Below are 18,275 nucleotides of genomic sequence, written 5' to 3' on the forward strand. Positions count from 1 at the left end.
TTAAAGCGTGCTCTAAGAATCCTTTTTTCTTTTTTTTTCATCATTTCTTCACCTACAAGTAATTAAAATAACCAATCAAAGCATCACCAAATTCACAAGATTTCTAAATCATTCAAAAAACCAACTAATTCTAGCTTAAACTTCATGATTTTGTGTCAAATAAATGATGGTTGATTGATTTAACATAACCATGTAAATCTACTCCAAATCACTTACTTATTATGCAAGAAAATACATAAAACCTAATGAAACAAGTGAAAAATGCTTGAAAAGCTAGCATAAGATGACTTGTCATCACTGGTCAGCAGTTTATACCTCTCTCAGGCTTCAGAGAGGGTCTCACTATCTCTCTGCCTGAAGGTCTAGACCTCCACCCTTAGCTTAGTCAGCTTTTGTGGTGGAAAGAATTCAGACAAAAATCCAGTGACTACCTTATCCCAAGTATCCAAGCTCTTCTTGGTTAAGAATCTAGCCACAGCTTTGCTCTATCCCTCACAACAAATGTGAAGAGCATGAGTTTGTAAGCCTCAAGATTTACTTCATTCATTTTCACAGTATCACAAACCTTTAGGAAATTAGAGATAAATTGATTTGGATCTTCCTGCGGGAGTCCGTGATACTGACAATTTTGTTGTACAAGAGTGACTAGCTGAGGCTTAAGTTAAAAATTGTTTGTAGCTATAGGAGGCACCACAATACTTTTCCCATAGAGATCTACATTGGGGGTAGTGTATGAGCCAAGCACTCTTCTAGGTTGTTCATTCTCATTCAGATTTGCCGCATTGGTGTTAACAGCACGATTATGATCCATAGTGGACTCTGTGGTGTGCGAAATTGTGATCATTCCTTCCTTGATAACGGCGCTAAAAACTCAATACGCACGTTCATGTTCTTAATTCTGTTTCACAACTTTGTACAACTAACCAGCAAGTGCACTGGGTCGTCCAAGTAATAAACCTTACGTGAGTAAGGGTCGATCCCACGGAGATTGTCAGCTTGAAGCAAGCTATGGTCACCTTGTAAATCTCAGTCAGGCAGATTCAACTGATTTTATGAATTGATAAGTAAAAGATAAATAAAATATAAAATAGGATAGTGGTACTTATGTAATTCATTGGTGAGAATTTCAGATAAGCGTATAGAAATGCTTTCGTCCCTTTGAACCTCTGCTTTCCTGCTGTCTTCATCCAATCCTTCCTACTCCTTTCCATGGCAAACTGTATGTTAGGCATCACCGTTGTCAATGGCCACCTGTTCTCTCAGTGAAAATGGTCCAATGCGCTGTCACTGCATGGCTAATCATCTGTCGGTTCTCGATCATACTGGAATAGGATTTACTATCCTTTTGCGTCTGTCACTATGCCCAGCACTCGCGAGTTTGAAGCTCGTCACAGCCATCCCTTTCCAGATCCTACTCGAAATACCACAGACAAGGTTTAGACTTTCCGGATCTCAAGAATGGCCATCCATGGGTTCTAACTTATACCACGAAGATTCTAATATCTCGGACTCGGTCCCCTGTATTAGATATCTAAGAGATATTCATTCTAGCCTGTTTGCATGTAGAACGGAAGTGTTTTTCAAGCACGCGTTCATAAGTGAGAATGATGATGAGCGTCACATAATCATCACATTCATCATGTTCTTGGGTGCGAATGGATATCTTAGAATAGGAATAAGCTTGAATTGAATAGAAAAACAGTAGTACTTTGTATTAAGGTCCAGGCATAGCCGAATGGCCAGCCCCCAAAACGTGGTCAAAGGATCAAAAGATAATCCAAAGATATAAACATAATAGTAAAAAGTCCTATTTATACTAAACTAGTTACTAGGGTTTGCAGAATTGAGTAAATGGTGCAAAAATCCACTTCTGGGGCCCACTTGGTGTGCTTGGGATGAGCATTGAGCTTTACACTTGTAGAGGCTTCTCTTGGAGTTGAACGCCAGTTTGTAACCTGTTTCTGGCGTTTAACTCCACTTTGCAACTATTTCTGGCGTTTAACTCCAGATTGCAGAATGGAACTGGCGTTCAACGCCAGTTTACATCATCTATCCTTAATCAAAGTATGGACTATTATATATTTCTGGAAAGCCCTAGATGTCTACTTTCCAACGCAATTGAGAGCGCGCCATTTGGAGTTCTGTAGCTTCAGAAAATCCACTTTGAGTGCAGGGAGGTCAGAATCCAATAGCATCTGCAGTCCTTCTTCAACCTCTGAATCTGATTTTTGCTCAGGTCCCTCAATTTCAGCCAGAAAATACCTAAAATCACAGAAAAATACACAAACTCATAGTAAAGTCCAGAAATGTGATTTTTATTTAAAAACTAATGAAAATATATTAAAAACTAACTAAATTATACTGAAAACTATGTAAAAACAATGCCAAAAAGCGTATAAATTATCCGCTCATCACTCTGCAACTTCCTTTTCAAAAGTCTCACTTAGATTTTCACTAGCCTTGTAAAGTCTAGCTAATTGCAAGCATCGCCGCAAAGTCCTTTTAAGTTCAAGATCAAAATCTGTAAGAGGTTCCTTGTCTCTGTTCCTGCTCATAAACAAACAGAAAACAAGAAAGGTGGGATTCCCTACGCTAGAGTGTAGAGAATTCTCAGTGAGGTAACTTGTGTAAAGAAATAAAATAAAATACTAGACAATTAAAGCAAAAGATTTTTGAAAATTGCAATTAAAAGTAAGCTAAGAAATTCGAAATTTATAAAGAAAAATTAAACAGGAAAGTTAAAATAAAATTAATTAGGTAATACCAAACTTAATTTCAGAAATTAAGGAAAAATACTAAGTAGAATTTTCGAAAATTAAGGAGCAACAATTAAATAAAATTTAAACTAAAAAGCCTAATCTAAGTAATCAAACAACTAATATTTGTCAATCTCATGCAATCCCTGGCAACAACGCCAAAAACTTGGTGCGAAATTTATAACCCACAAATTCACTAGCAAGTGCACCAGGTCGTACCAAGTAGTACGTCAAGTGAATGAGGGTCGATCCCACAAGGATTGATGGACTAAGAAACAATGATTGAGTGATTCACTTAGTTAGACAAACAAAAAATGGCGTTTGAGAGTTCAAAAGCATTAACAGTAAATTCAGAATATCAGAAAGAAAGCAGTAAATAGGTTGTAAAATATATGAGTAAAACAGTTAAGGTTTCAGAGATATTTATTTTTCGGATTAACTTTTCTTACCAACTATTTTAATCATGCAAGATTCAATTCATGGCAAACTATAAGTGACTAAACCCTAATTCCTTAGATCTTTTTAGTCTCATATAACCTTCATTAACCGCCAATTCCTTGGTCACTTGATTCCAATTAGAGGGTTAAGTTCAACTCTAGTTTATATGCCACAGAAATCCTAATTATCCAAATATAAGAGGATTATATGTCACTTATCCTGTTAAGTCCAGATAATTAGAAATTTAGGAGAAGTTGTTTTCAAGCTGTTGTTCAAGCAAAGAGATTTTCTAAGTTTTACAAGAACTCAATTAGAACAAGGGTCATACTTTCGTTCCATCCAGATTCATAAGATAAAGGACGAAAACAATTCTTGAAATTGAAATCAATACATGAATTAGAATAGAAAATAATAGTATTAAACCATAGAATAAAAAAAGCTCCTAACCGTAATAGTGGAGGTTTATTTTCTCATGGCTCAGAGAGAAAACTAGGGTTCTGTAAAACTGTAGAGTGTAGAATGAGGTAAGAAAAGAGAAGAGCCCGAAGGGCTGATTATTTTCCCTTTTATATCGAATCCTAATTAATGTAAAATATATTTTCTAAAACAAACTAATATCTTTTCCTATTTATAAATAAAATAAAAGTTAAATCAATATCAATTAATATCTCGTGCAGATCTTGATGGATGAGTGGGGACCACTTTGATTCCTATAGCTGGCGCCTAACTTGGAAGACTTGGCGCCTAACCTGGAGGAGGCAACAAGGAGTGGGTGTGTATTGCTTGACCTGGCACCTGACTTGGTGGGTTGTGGTGCCTAACTTGAACCTAGCCGAATCTAATTGAGTGTGGTGGTTGTTGATGCCAGGGCATCTTGGCTAGTTTTAATAGCCATTTTTTGTGTATTTTTGGATACTTTCATGCATTTTCTTAGGCAATAAGTAAGTAATTGGTTGAATATGCATTCATACCTTGATTCAAGCAAACATTGTGAATTTTAAACATTTGCATGAGAATAATGCTAGAATTGAATGATAGAATGAATGATGCATGATCTCATGCTCTAGAGCAAGACTTTGATGCACTTTGTTTGTTTGATTTCAGACCAAAAGAAGAAGAGAAGAGCCACGTTAGTGGCCACGTTACTGCCACTAATGTGGCTATTAACGTAGAAGAAATCTAAGCTTGCAACGTTAGTGGCCATATTAGTGCCACTAACGTGAGCATTAACATGGAGCAAAAAAAGGTTCACAACGTTAGTAGTGTTAACTTCACCATTAACATTGGAATTGGCCAAGGATACCCACGTTAGTGGCCACATTAGTGCCACTAACGTAGGCATTAACATGGGATGAAGGAATAGATGCAACGTTAGTGGTGTTAACTTCACCACTAACGTTGGAAATGGCCAAAGAAGCCCACGTTAGTGCCACTAACGTTAGAACTAACGTAGAAGGGGAAGAAGTTTACAACTTTAGTGGTGAAGTTAACACCACTAACGTCTTCGAGCCAAGGTATACCCATGTTATTGACCATGTTAAGAACACTAACGTGGGCCATTAACGTGGAAGAAGAAATGATTGTAACGCTAATGGTGAAGTTAACACCATTAACGTTATCAATGGTTAGGAAAGACTACGTTAGTGGTCATGTTAGTGCCACTAATGGTGGGGTTAACGTAGCTCAAGAGGGTTAGGACGTTAGTGACAAAGTTAGTGTCACTAATGTCTTCGAACTAGAATTTATACTTAACGTTAACCACACTAACCTCTCGACTAATGTGAATGATACCTGACTCAACTTCTTCCAGCAAGCTGAGCTAAGCCTACTAAGTTTGTAACTACTTCAACTGAGCTCAGAGGCCCATATCCAGAGACTTGCAAACTAAACTGAAAATTAGAGAAGTAGTATATATAGGGGTAGTTTTGAACTAGAAAGGGAGTTTTGGACCTGGGGATCCAGATTATAAACACTCTGTATTTTACTTTCTCTGTAATTCAGTTTACTTTCAATGCACTTTTCATTTCTCTTTTCCATTCCCAGAGCTATGAACATCTAAACCCCTCTTCATTAGGTTAGGGAGATCTGTTGTAATTCAATGGATCAACAATAGTTTTCATTCTTCTTCCTCTTTCTTTTCTCTTGATTTGCTAGAAAGCTTTCGATCTTCATCCAATTGAACAATTGTCTCGGAAGAGAAATTGTTCATACTTGGATTTCCTCTGAACCTTGGAAGAGGAATGAGGAAATCATGCTAGAAATGCTTTCTCATGTTGGACTGGGTTGGGGTTTGGATAGATATCGTGCCATGTAATCTTACCAATATTTTGACCTAGAAAAGCATGTGGTATAATCAGTGATCATACTTCATCTCTTCCCATGAGCAATTAGATCAAGGAATTGGGCAATTGTTCAAGCTTAGAGAGATTGGATTGCCAAGGAATTGGGATCCAATCACCTAAGATTGTGATGCCAGGGCATTTTGGCCAGTTTCACTGACATTTTCTTTACTGTTTAACATTATCACTAACGTTGGCCAAGTCACATTAAGCCACGTTAACTTCCACGTTAACCTAGTTAACGTGGAAGCTAACGTGAAGAAACAAGATGGTCGACAACGTTAGTGACACCCAACATTGTCACTAACGTTGGAAGCACACAAGCCCCCAATAAGCCACGTTAACTCCCACGTTAACCTAGTTAACGTGGAAGTTAACGTGAGGAAGAGAAGTTGTCGACAACGTTAGTGACACCAAATATTGTCACTAACGTTGCCAACACAAGCCACAAAGAGCCACGTTAACTCCCACGTTAACTTAGTTAACGTGGTAGTTAACGTGGGCAAAAGTCCCACCTGGTAGCCTGACCATGCCTTCTTCAAACACGCATAACTTGAGCCACAAAGCTCCAAATGAGGTGATTCCAGTAGCATTGGAAAGTAGGATTCCAGAGCTTTCCAAGCATATATGGCACTACATGGTTGACACTAAATTTGAGGGAGAAAACCTGCCCTGAAAGTGCAATGATGAACATGGTATCAGCCTGTATTTTGGCCAACTGACCTCTTCACCTTCCAAGAAGTATAACTCGAGTTGTAGAGCTCCAAATGATGCGCTTCCAAAGGAAATGGAAATTAGACATCCAGGGCTTTCCAACAATATATAATAGTATGGGGTGGACACTAATTTTGAGCTTCAGAAACAGGAAAATCGCTCGCGTTATTGGTAATCAACATTTCCAGTAACGTTGGCATATATGCCAGCGACCATGTCCACTTCAAAGGAGCATAACTTGAGCTACAAAGGTCCAATTGAGGTAATTCCAGTTGCGTTAGAAAGCTGACATTCAGAGCTTTCCAACGATATATAATACTCTATAGTGGGCATGAAATTTGAGCACAAACAAGAGGCCTCTTTTAAGCCCTAAAAACACCAACTGGGCAGCAAGTGCAACGTTAGCCACAATAACTTTAGCACTAACGCCACACTTGTAGCGTTAGTGTGGCTAACTTTAGCACTAACTTTAGCACCTGGACCTCAACTTAACTCACTTCTCTCTCAAGTCCACTTCCAAGCTCAAGCAAGCAGGCCCACAATTGTCAACCAATCAAAGCCACAAGAAGCATCTAGAATAGGAATTTTCATTTAATTGTAATTTGCTTTTAATTTCATTTTGTAATTTAGGAGAGCCTATATAAAGGCCTTAGTCTTTACATTGAAAGCATTCTGATACAGAGGGAGAATTCTGGAAAAGGGGATTGAAGAGGGGTCTTCGGACTCCCTCCCCTCACACACTTTTCCTTCTCTTTCTTTTAGTTGTAATTTTCATTTATGAATTTGAAGTTTTATTTTCAGTTTTTATCTTCATCTTTACTTTTCTGCACTTTCTTTCTTTTCTATTTTTGTAGAGCTATGAACAACTAAACCCCTTTCATTGGGTTAGGGAGCTCTGTTGTAATTTGATGGATCAATACTAATTTTCATTATTCTTCTTCTATCTTTTCTCTTGATTTTACTTGAAAGCTTTCGATCTCCATCCAATTGAGTAGTTATCTTGGAAGAGAAGCTATTCAAACTTGGATCTCTTTTGAACCTTGAAAGAGGAATGAAGAGATCAAGCTAGAAATGCTTTCTCATGCTGGACCAAATTGGGTTTGGATGGGTACGTGACTATAACCCTCTCAATACTTGATTTGGGAAATGCATGTGGTATAATCAGTGACCATACTTCATCTCTTCTCATGAGCAATTGACCAAAGAATTGGCTATTGATCAAGATTTGAGAGATTGAATTGCAATAAATTGTAATTCAATCACTTATGATTGCCAAGGAGATCAATGAGTGCATTGATTGAGGAATAGATGAAAATGAACTTGATCCGGAGAATTGCAACATCTCCTAAGCCCAATGAACTCCCCATCTCTGATCTTACCCATTCTCTTTAATTTTTGCCATTTACTTTTATGAGCAAATCCCCCATTCCCATTTACAATTCTGCAATTTATTTTCAGTCATTTACTTCCAATCCTCTAATCCTAGCATTTACTTTTCTGTTATTTACATTCCCGCCATTTTATTTTCTACAACTCTCAACCAAAATTCTGGATTCGCTCAACTAGAACATTCTTCTAATTAAAGTTGCTTGATCAATCAATCCCTGTGGGATTCGACCTCACTCTATTGTGAGTTTTTACTTGACGACAAATTCGGTACACTTGCCGAAGGGAGATTTGTTGTGAGACAAGTTTTCCGTGCATCAGATTGCCAAAAGATCAATGAATGCATTGATTGAGGAAGAGATGAGAATGAACTTGATCTAGAGAATGCAACATCTCCTAAGCCCAATGAGGTCCCCCACTTCTTTTCTTTCCCATTCTCTTTAATTCTGCTATTTACATTTATGATCATCATCCCCATTCCCATTTAAGTTTCTGCAATTTACTTTCTACACTTTACATTCTGCCATTTACTTTCAGCTATTTACATTTCTTGTTATTTACTTTTCCCACCATTTAATTTTCTGCAATTCTCAACCCAATTCCTGCTTAGTTCAACTAGAACACTCCTCTAATTAAAGTTGCTCAACCAATCAATCCCTGTGGGATTCTACCTCACTCTTTTGTGAGTTTTTACTTGACAACAATTCGGAATACTTACGGAGGGAAATTTGTAGCGATACAAGTTTTTGTGCATCAAGTTTATGGCGCCGTTGTCGGGGATTGATTTTGCATTGATAATGATTAAATTAGAGGATAACTAGATTGAGCAATTTTCTGTTGAATTGTTTTATTTTTGTCATTTTACTTTCAGTCTCAGCACTTTTACTTCTTTTTTATTGCTTATTTACATTTCTGTATAACTAATCCACTAACTGTTTGATAAATTACACCACTCACACTAACCACAATCTTAACAAGAGTGATTCCTTCACTTTTCTATTGCTTGTGTGTTTTGCTGATTGTATGACAGGTAGAAGAAGAGGAGCTTCAACCTCTTTTAAATCTGAACTTGAGAGCACCTTCCTTAGACTAAGGAGGGAAGCAAGAGGAAAGAGGGTTATTAGTGCAGAAGAAGAAGAGGAGGACTTAGATATGAATATGTAGGATGATATGGAGAACCATCATGAGGAAGAGGCATATAATCATGTTAGAGAGGGTGTAGCCAATCATGATGGGCATGAGAGAAGAGTTCTAGGCTCTTACATCAACCCAAACCCAGGGAACTCTGGAAGTAGCATCCTAAAACTAACCATTCATGCCAACAACTTTGAGTTAAAGCCTCAACTCATCACCCTTATTCAAAATATTTGTTCATTTGAAGGAATCACCCAGGAAGATCCCAACCAACATCTAACCACATTCTTAGAATATGTGATACTGTGAAGGCTAATGATGTTCATCTAGACACCTATAAACTACTTTTATTTCCCTTTTCTCTCAGAGACAAAGCAGCAAAGTGGCTAGAATCATTTTCAAAGGAGAGTTTGACAACTTGGGAAGATGTGGTGAATAAGTTCTTGACAAGATTCTACCCTCCATAAAGAGTTAACAGGTTGAGAGCTGAGGTACAAACATTTAGACAACAAGATGGTGAAACTCTCTATGAAGCATGGGAGAGATACAAGGAACTAACAAGAAGATGCCCTCCAGACATGTTCAATGAATGGGTACAGCTGCACATTTTCTATGAAGGATTGTCATAAGAATCAAAGAAGGCCTTAGATCACTCTTCAGGAGGTTCTCTCAACAAGAAGAAGACAATTGATGAGGCTATAGACATCATAGAAACAATGGCCAACAATGAATACTCCTATCCCTCTGATAGAAACTCAAATAGAGAAGTGATGGAGTTAAAACACATGGATGCATCGCTGGCCCAGAATAAGCTGATAAACAAACAATTGGCTGATCTCACCAAGCAGATAGAGAAAAACCAAGTTGCAGCAGTCAATATTCAACCACCAGTTCAAGAAGAATTGAATGCAGATGAAGGAGGTGATTGGGAGCAAGCCAATTATGTTGGAAACTCGTCAAGATAGGCCTATGATCCATATTCCAAAACCTATAATCCTGGTTGGAAGAACCACCCAAACTTTGGGTAGGGGTGATAAACCACTATTTCATGGTTTATCTTATGCTCAATTGAGTGGTTTTTATCTACTCTTTACCCACTTATTCATACTATTTGCATGGTTTTATATTTCCTTCCTAATTATGTGTTTTGATTGAAAACATGCTTCTTTGATCTTATATTTGCTTATTATTAAACCTCTCTTATTACCATTAGATTCCTTGATATGTGTATTAAGTGTTTTCAGATATTATAAGGCAGAAATGGCTTGGAGGATCGGAGGAAGGCATGCAAAAGTGGAAGGAATGCAATAAGTTGGAGAAATTGCTAAGCTGTCCAGCCTGACCTCTCTGCACTCAAATGGCTATAACTTTAGCTATAGAGGTCCAAATGACGCGGTTTCAGTTGCGTCGAAAAGCTAACGTTCGGGGCTTCGATTTGATATATAATATGTTATAGTTTCCCTAACGCTAGGCGACGCGACTGCGTGATCCATGCGGCCGCGTCGCAGTGACGAAAAACCAGCGTGGCAAAAATCCGAACCCAGCGAATTCTGGACTGTTTCTGACCTAGTTTGCGGCCCAGAAAACACAGATTAGAAGCTATAAAGTGGGGGACTGCATCCATTCATAAGGAGGCTCTCACATTCACAATTTTAAGAGTAGATGTAGTTTTTAGAGAGAGAGGTTCTCTGCTCTCTCTTAGGATTAGGATTTAGGATTTCTCTTAGTTTTAGGAGTGCCTCTAAATCCCAGGTTCAATGTTCTTCAGTTATAATTTCTCTTCTACTTTTAGATACTCTAATACTTTTACTTGTTAATTACTTATGTTGCCCATTTGATTCATAAATCTTTATTTGAGGTTTTTAAGATTTAATCTTACTTTGCTTTCAATTTAATTTAGATATTTTTCTCCCTTTTGGCTTTGGTTGAATCATCGGAGACACTTGAGTTATCAAACTCATTGTTGATTGAAAATTGGATTTCTTCATTTCATTAATTCATAATTCCAATAACTCTAGCCTTTCTCAAGGAAAGACTAGCACTTGAGGAATCAGAATTAATTCCTCCACTTAACTTACCTTCATAGTTAGAGGTTAACAAAGTGGGAGAAAAATCCAATTCTCATCACAATTGATAAGGATAACTGGGATAGGAATTTCAGTTCTTATACCTTGCCAAGAGTTTATTTTATACTTATTTATTTATTTTATTCTTCTTATGCAACATACTGCTCCCTTACTTTTCAAGAACCCTAATTTCTAAAACCCCCAATTTACAAAACCCATAACCAATAATAAGAACATACCTCCCTGCAATTCCTTGAGAAGACGACCCGAGGTCTAAATACTCAGTTATCAATTTTAAAGGGGTTTGTTACTTGTGACAACCAAACATTTGTACGAAGGGATTTCTGTCGGTTTAGAGACTATATCTACAACACGACTGTTTTTATGACATTCTTTACAGGTAAAAATCCTAACGTCAAAATGGCGCCATTGCCGGGGAATTGCAAACGTGTGCCTTATTATTGGTTATTGTAAATATTTTTTTTATTTTTGCTTGTTTATTTATTTTTATTTTTGTTTTTATTTTTGCTTTTTCATAAATTAAGAGGTTATTGGCTTTTATTTAGTTATGACAAAATTTTTCAAAAATTTGTTCTTAGTGTTCATCTTGATCTTCGAGTTGTTCTTCGCGTTCATCTTGACCTTCAAGCTGTTCTTAGTTGTTTTCTTCGTTTTGATCTAAAAATTTGAAATTTGGTGTCACTTTATTATTTTTCTCTTTCCTCATTAAATTCAAAAATATTTTTAATTAATTTTTTTTCGAAAAAAAATTTCAGATTTTTATTTTTTTAAAATTTTATCTTATCTTATCTTATTTCAAAATTCAATTTTCAAAATTAAAATTTCAAATATTCAAATTTCAAAATTTAATTTTCAAATTCAAAATTTAAATAACCTTTTAATTTAAATTTATTTTTATTTTTGTCTTTAATTTTTTTATTTGCTACTATGAACTCTCACCCCTTTGGCTATGAGTCTGGTTACAATAATATTGCAGGAAGAAGAAATTACAATGAGAACAGACATCAAGGTTGGAACAATCAAAGATGGGAGGAGGCACAAGGATTTGATCAACCCTCATGGCAACAACCACCTCCAATGGACTATCAACAACCACCACCATATGCCTATGAACCCTTTCCTCAACACAACTTTAGACCACCATACTCACAAGCCCCTTTCCGCCATTCACCTCCATATGACCCTAACCCTCAACCACCATACCAACCACCTTATGAGCCATATGAACCATATATAGAACCACCCCAATTCCAACCCAATTACTCACAAGAACCACCACTTCAATATTCACCATCTCCATATCCATCAATCCAAGAGCACTATGATCCTATTTATGAAAGCCGAGTGCATCAAGAGGCAAAGGATCGTCTCAAGGAAACAGTGGATCGATGTCAGGCAACTGTTCAACAACTGGGGCAAGTATTAATTCAATGGGCTTCTAGACGCTTAAATACACAAGGATCAGCCACAGCCCTATGTGGACAGTCTAGTGAAGAGCGTAGCATAAAGGAGATACAAGAAACCCCAGTGGACAAGACAGAGAATGAATTCGTACTAGAACAAGTAGAAGATGCTGTCATTGTTCAAGAAAAGGAAGAAGTGGTTGAAGACTTAGGAGATGCAGAACCTCCATGGGAAAGTCCAGTCATAGAACCCCCTTCCAAGACATTTGAAATTGATGCTAAGGAGGGTGTACAACCTCCAAGGCATATCACAGTTGAAGACTTGGAAGAGGTTGATCAAGAGATGGATATTCAAGAAGAAGAAGCACAACCTCCCATGCCCTTGGAAAGCAATGAAGAGGAGATTGAATTAAAAGAGAGCTACCAAGAGGAAGAGGTTGAAATTGAAGTTTGCAAAGAGGTGGTAATTATCAAAGAAGAGCACAAGGGAGTAGAGCTTGCAATTTCATTAAAAACACCTCCCCCTAAGTTGCCATCATCCTTCACAACATTCAAGTGGGTAAAATTCATATCACATAGCTTTCTAATCCCACTTGAATATGGGCTACTGGAGACGGATGGTCAACTTAGAGCTCTTTGTGGTATTAAGAGTAAGAGGAAGATGGCCGGTGGTAAGAATTGTCCTGCAAGGTTCATCATGGTTGGAAGCTTTAAGTTCAAACGCAAAGGTTGGAATAAAGCTCAACTGAATGGGTCTAGGAAGCTGTTTGGTCATTGCAGTGAGAATTTAGATCACCTTTCACCCGGCTGGAAAAATGCAGATCGAGACAAAAACGGGTGTAAAAGTAAGATTTGGGATCCTGGAATCTGTTCTGACATCCAGCACCCCGGGAGCCTAAGAATCTTTTTGAAGCTGCTCAAGGGTTTTACATGCCTAGTTTGGAACCTCAGAGGTTACTGGAATCACAAACACTGGTGGAGATTCCTGGATGAGTTCAAGCATAAGCCACCATAACAGGAAGCTCATCAAATGTCCAACTTAAGGACTTTAACTAAAAGTGCTAGGTGGGAGACAACCCACCATGGTATGATCGTCCTTTTTCATTTTTTTTATTATTTAATTTTATTTGTTTTTGAATTTTATTTTATTTTGTTATATTGAACCTGGAGTTTTGCATTACATTCATATTAACACTGCATTCTGCATCTTTTTTTCAAATTATCAAAAAAAAAAAAAAGCGAGCACGCGACGCGATCGCATCAGCAACGCGTCCGCGTCACAAGGAGATGGGAGACAATATTAATATGAATAGAGAGTTACGCAGGAGCAGCGCTGGAGGCGTGCCAATGGCACAAATCATCCAACGCGACCGCGTCGCTGACGCGACGGCGTGCCCCACGCGGCCGCATGACCTGAAATCGGCGTAAAAAGGGTGCATGGCCGAAAGTTGTGCTCGAGTTTGGCTGGACTCGTGCTGGCAGCCCAAGCCCTCCCACGTGAACGCGTGCCCCACGCGTCCGCGTCATATTGGAAATAAGGCCACCCGCGCGATCGCGTCAATCACGCGATCGCGTCACCCTGGATTTTGGCAATACTGAGAGTTGAACAGAAAGTTGTGCGACCGCGAGGCTGCACTCGCGCCACTAGCACAAATCAAGTCACGTGATCGCGTGCCCCACGCGTCCGCGCCACCCAACCTTATCGCGCACCACGCGACCGCGTCACCCACGCGACCGCGTCGCCAGCGTCGCACAACCTATCCAGATTGGTGCCGATTTTCTTATCTTCTCTTTTCTAATCCTAATTTCTTCCTTCTCTCTCCTTTCTCACTTTCTTTTTCTTCTTCTCATCCCTTTTCCCTCTCATTTTATTTTACTTCATTTATTTGCATATTTCATTCATTGCATTATTCTCATTGGTGTTGGAGTTTTATTTGGATAAGTGCCTTATTTTATTTAAGCACGTGGCTACTCGGAGAAGAGATTTGACAATTGACATTTACTTATGGCTCTCATATACATTTGGATTACACTATTTTCATCCCTATTTTAACTTGCACACCCAATGTATTTGGGATTATCATTCACAATTGTCATCATTACACATGCTCTTTAATTTGGCACATTTATTACTTGATGCTTGAGCTATGCTTCTCATGCCTATTATTTGCATGTTTTTACCCTCTTGCATCTAATTATTTTGAATTGCCCTTTTTAATCTTTATTGTTGTCTTCCCTACATGTTGTAGCTACCATGTAGATGGACTATCATCTTTCCTTTGGCATTCCTTATCACTTGGAATTTCCTCCATTCCGGTCTTAGTTTTCTATATTTCACACTCTTCTTTTTTCTTCTTCCTTAGGCATGGGTACCAAGAAAGGAAAAGAGAAGGCCACTGACAAGACACCAGCAAGGAAAGGAACTAAGAGATCTCCAACTAAGGCGCCTCCATCTACAAGCATCAGTTGGAACAGCCCGTCCACTTGTACATCTTAGCATGCACCGAGGACGGTGCAACCTTTAAGTGTGGGGAGGTCGATACCGATCTCCGTGGGTTAGTACTTTCTTTTCAACACCAATAATCTTATTTTCTTTATTTGCTCATTGTTGCATCTACATATTTGATTGCATATTTATTTGATTTTTTGCATTTAGTTACTACTTGGTTAAAATAATAAATCTCTTTTTAAGATCCTATTTTTGAAAAAAATTTCACTAATTTAAATAAAAAAAATTTTAAAAATTTTTATGTGTTAAACTTGTTTAGAAGTTGTATTTGGAACACTGCTTTTGAGCTAAAGAACACACAACCTGTGAGACTTTGAGCTTATTTACATGGTTATATTATTTAATATTCTATGTTCCCTGCTTTCATGAGCTGTTTTCTTACAAGTTCACTTGCTTTTTATTGTATGATTTGAATTAGTAGAAATTGGTTTGTATTTGTCTTGGAGAACTTATTTACTCTTAACCAAGTAAGTAAAAGTATTTAGCATGTAGTTGCATTCATAGGTTGCATTTCATACGATTCCTCTTCATTCCTTTATAGTTTCTCTTGAGCTTAGCATGAGGACATGCTAATGTTTAAGTGTGGGGAGGTTGATAAACCACTATTTCATGGTTTATCTTATGCTCAATTGAGTGGCTTTTATCTACTCTTTACCCACTTATTCATACTATTTGCATGGTTTTATATTTCCTTCCTAATTATGTGTTTTGATTGAAAACATACTTCTTTGATCTTATATTTGCTTATTATTAAACCTCTCTTATTACCATTAGATGCCTTGATATGTGTGTTAAGTGTTTTCAGATATTATAAGGCAGGAATGGCTTGGAGGATGGGAGGAAAGCATGCAAAAGTGGAAGGAATGTAATAAGTTGGAGAAATTGCTAAGCTGTCCAGCCTGACCTCTATGCACTCAAACACCTATAACTTTAGCTACAGAGGTCCAAATGACGCGGTTCCAGTTGCGTTGGAAAGCTAACGTCCGGGGCTTCGATTTGATATATAATTTCTTATAGTTTCCCTAACGCCAGATGACGCGACCGCGTGATCCATGCGGCCGCGTTGCAGTGACGAAAAACCAGCGTGGCAAAAATCCAAACCCAGCGAATTCTGGACTGTTTCTGACCCAGTTTGCGGCCCAGAAAACACAGATTAGAGGCTATAAAGAGGGGGACTTCATCCATTCATAAGGAGGCTCTCACATTCACAATTTTAGGAGTAGATGTAGTTTTTAGAGAGAGAGGTTCTCTGCTCTCTCTTAGGATTAGGATTTAGGATTTCTCTTAGTTTTAGGAGTGCCTCTAAATCCCAGGTTCAATGTTCTTCAGTTATAATTTCTCTTCTACTTTTAGATACTCTAATACTTTTACTTGTTAATTACTTATGTTGCCCATTTGATTCATAAATCTTTATTTGAGGTGTTTAAGGTTTAATCTTACTTTGCTTTCAATTTAATTTAGATATTTTTCTCCCTTTTGGCTTTGGTTGAATCATCGGAGACACTTGAGTTATCAAACTCATTGTTGATTGAAAATTGGATTTCTTCATTTCATTAATTCATAATTCCAATAACTCTAGCCTTTCTCAAGGAAAGACTAGCACCTGAGGAATCAGAATTAATTTCTCCACTTAACTTACCTTCATAGTTAGAGGTTAACAAAGTGGGAGAAAAATCCAATTCTCATCACAATTGATAAGGACAACTGGGATAGGAATTTCAGCTCTTATACCTTGCCAAGAGTTTATTTTACAGTTATTTATTTATTTTATTCTTCTTATGCAACATACTGCTCCCTTACTTTTCAAGAACCCTAATTTCTAAAACCCCCAATTTACAAAACCCATAACCAATAATAAGAACATACCTCCCTGCAATTCCTTGAGAAGACGACCCGAGGTCTAAATACTTGGTTATCAATTTTAAAGGGGTTTGTTACTTGTGACAACCAAACGTTTGTACGAAGGGATTTCTGTCGGTTTAGAGACTATATCTACAACGCGACTGTTTTTATGACAGTCTTTACTGGCAAAAATCCTAACGTCAGGGGGAACCAGCAAAACCAGAACCAAGATCATAGAACACAAAACCCTAACCAATATAACAATCCCACCTTCCAACACCCCAATCAAAGATCATATCATCCCCCATACAACAACTCTTTCCAATCTCAATATCAAGCACCAAATAGCCAACCTCAACCCCCAAATTCTAACTTAACATCACCATCTGTGGATAGAATCTCCCGGATTGAAGCCCTGCTTGAAAAGATTTGCAAGGAATCTCAAGACAGTAAGACATTCAAGGATGAAGTAAGGTCCAATATGAAGAACCAGGGAGATACCATCAAGAGGCTTGAATCTCAAGTAGGGTACCTTTCTCAACAAATCCCCAAATCCACTGACAGTTTCCCAAGTGACACTGAGAAGAATCCAAGAGGAGAGACCAAGAATGTGAGATGGGAAGAATGCAAAGCAATCACTCTAAGAGATGAAGAGATTTTGGAGGAAAAAGTTAGCAAGCCATCAGAGCACACTCAGGGAATTCCAAAGGAGAAACTGGAAGAGAAAGAACAAGGAATTGACTCTGCACAAATGAAGGAACCAATAGAGAAGGAAATCTTGAGCCCTTATGTACCAAAAGTACCATTCCCTCAGGGTGGTGAGAAAGAGAAGTCATACTCGAGGTTCTTAGATATGTTTGCATCTCTTCATATCAACATTCCCTTCATTGAAGCTCTCCAACAGATGGCTTCATATATCAAGTGCATGAAGGAGTTGCTAACCAAGAAAAATCCATTGAAAGATGGACAAACAGTAGTGATGAATAGGGAATGCAGTGCTCTCATCCAGAAAGACCTGCCTACAAAGAAGAAGGATCCAAAGAGCTTTCACATCCCTTGTGCTATAGGGGATACAATGATTGACAGAGAGTTTTGTGATTTGGGAGCAAGCATCAATCTAATGCCTCTGTATCTCATGAAGAAGCTGTAAATCAATGAATTGAAACCCACAGATGTAGTCATCACAGATGTAGTCATCCAATTGGCTGACAAGAGCTAGAAACAAGCAATAGGAGTGGTTGAAAATGTACTGGTGAAGGTTGGAAAGTACTTCCTCCCTACAGACTTTGTTATTCTTGAGATGGAAGAAAGTTATCTTCATCCAATCATTCTGGGGAGACCATTTTTAGCCACAGCCAAAGCACTCAAAGATGTTGAGCAGGGGGAGTTGGTATTGAGAATACATGATGAACAACTCACCTTTCATATCTTCAAGCCCTCACATGAAGCTGGACAAAAAAACAGAGATCTGAAGGATGATCATAATGAAGTGTTCTTAGAGGAAACAAGTAGTGAATCACAAGCAAAGCATCTGAAGACCTTCTTGGTAGAAAAACAAGAAGTTCAAATGATACAACAACCAAGGAAGCCCAAGGAGGAGCTAAAACCACAAGATCCAAGAGACACAATCCACAAGGATCCTCCTGACACAGGAATCATCAAAGTAC

At 38.0% G+C, this 18,275-nt stretch overlaps 1 protein-coding gene across 1 annotated transcript; it reads left to right on the forward strand.

The window, feature by feature from the left end:
• Window positions 17,090-17,758, forward strand: LOC107646876. The gene has a single exon (XM_016351018.1). The coding sequence runs from the start codon at window positions 17,090-17,092 to the stop codon at window positions 17,756-17,758; it is 669 nt and encodes a 222-aa protein (XP_016206504.1).

This window comes from Arachis ipaensis, chromosome B06, assembly GCF_000816755.2.
Source record: "Arachis ipaensis cultivar K30076 chromosome B06, Araip1.1, whole genome shotgun sequence".
In the NCBI taxonomy this organism is placed as follows: Eukaryota; Viridiplantae; Streptophyta; class Magnoliopsida; order Fabales; family Fabaceae; genus Arachis; species Arachis ipaensis.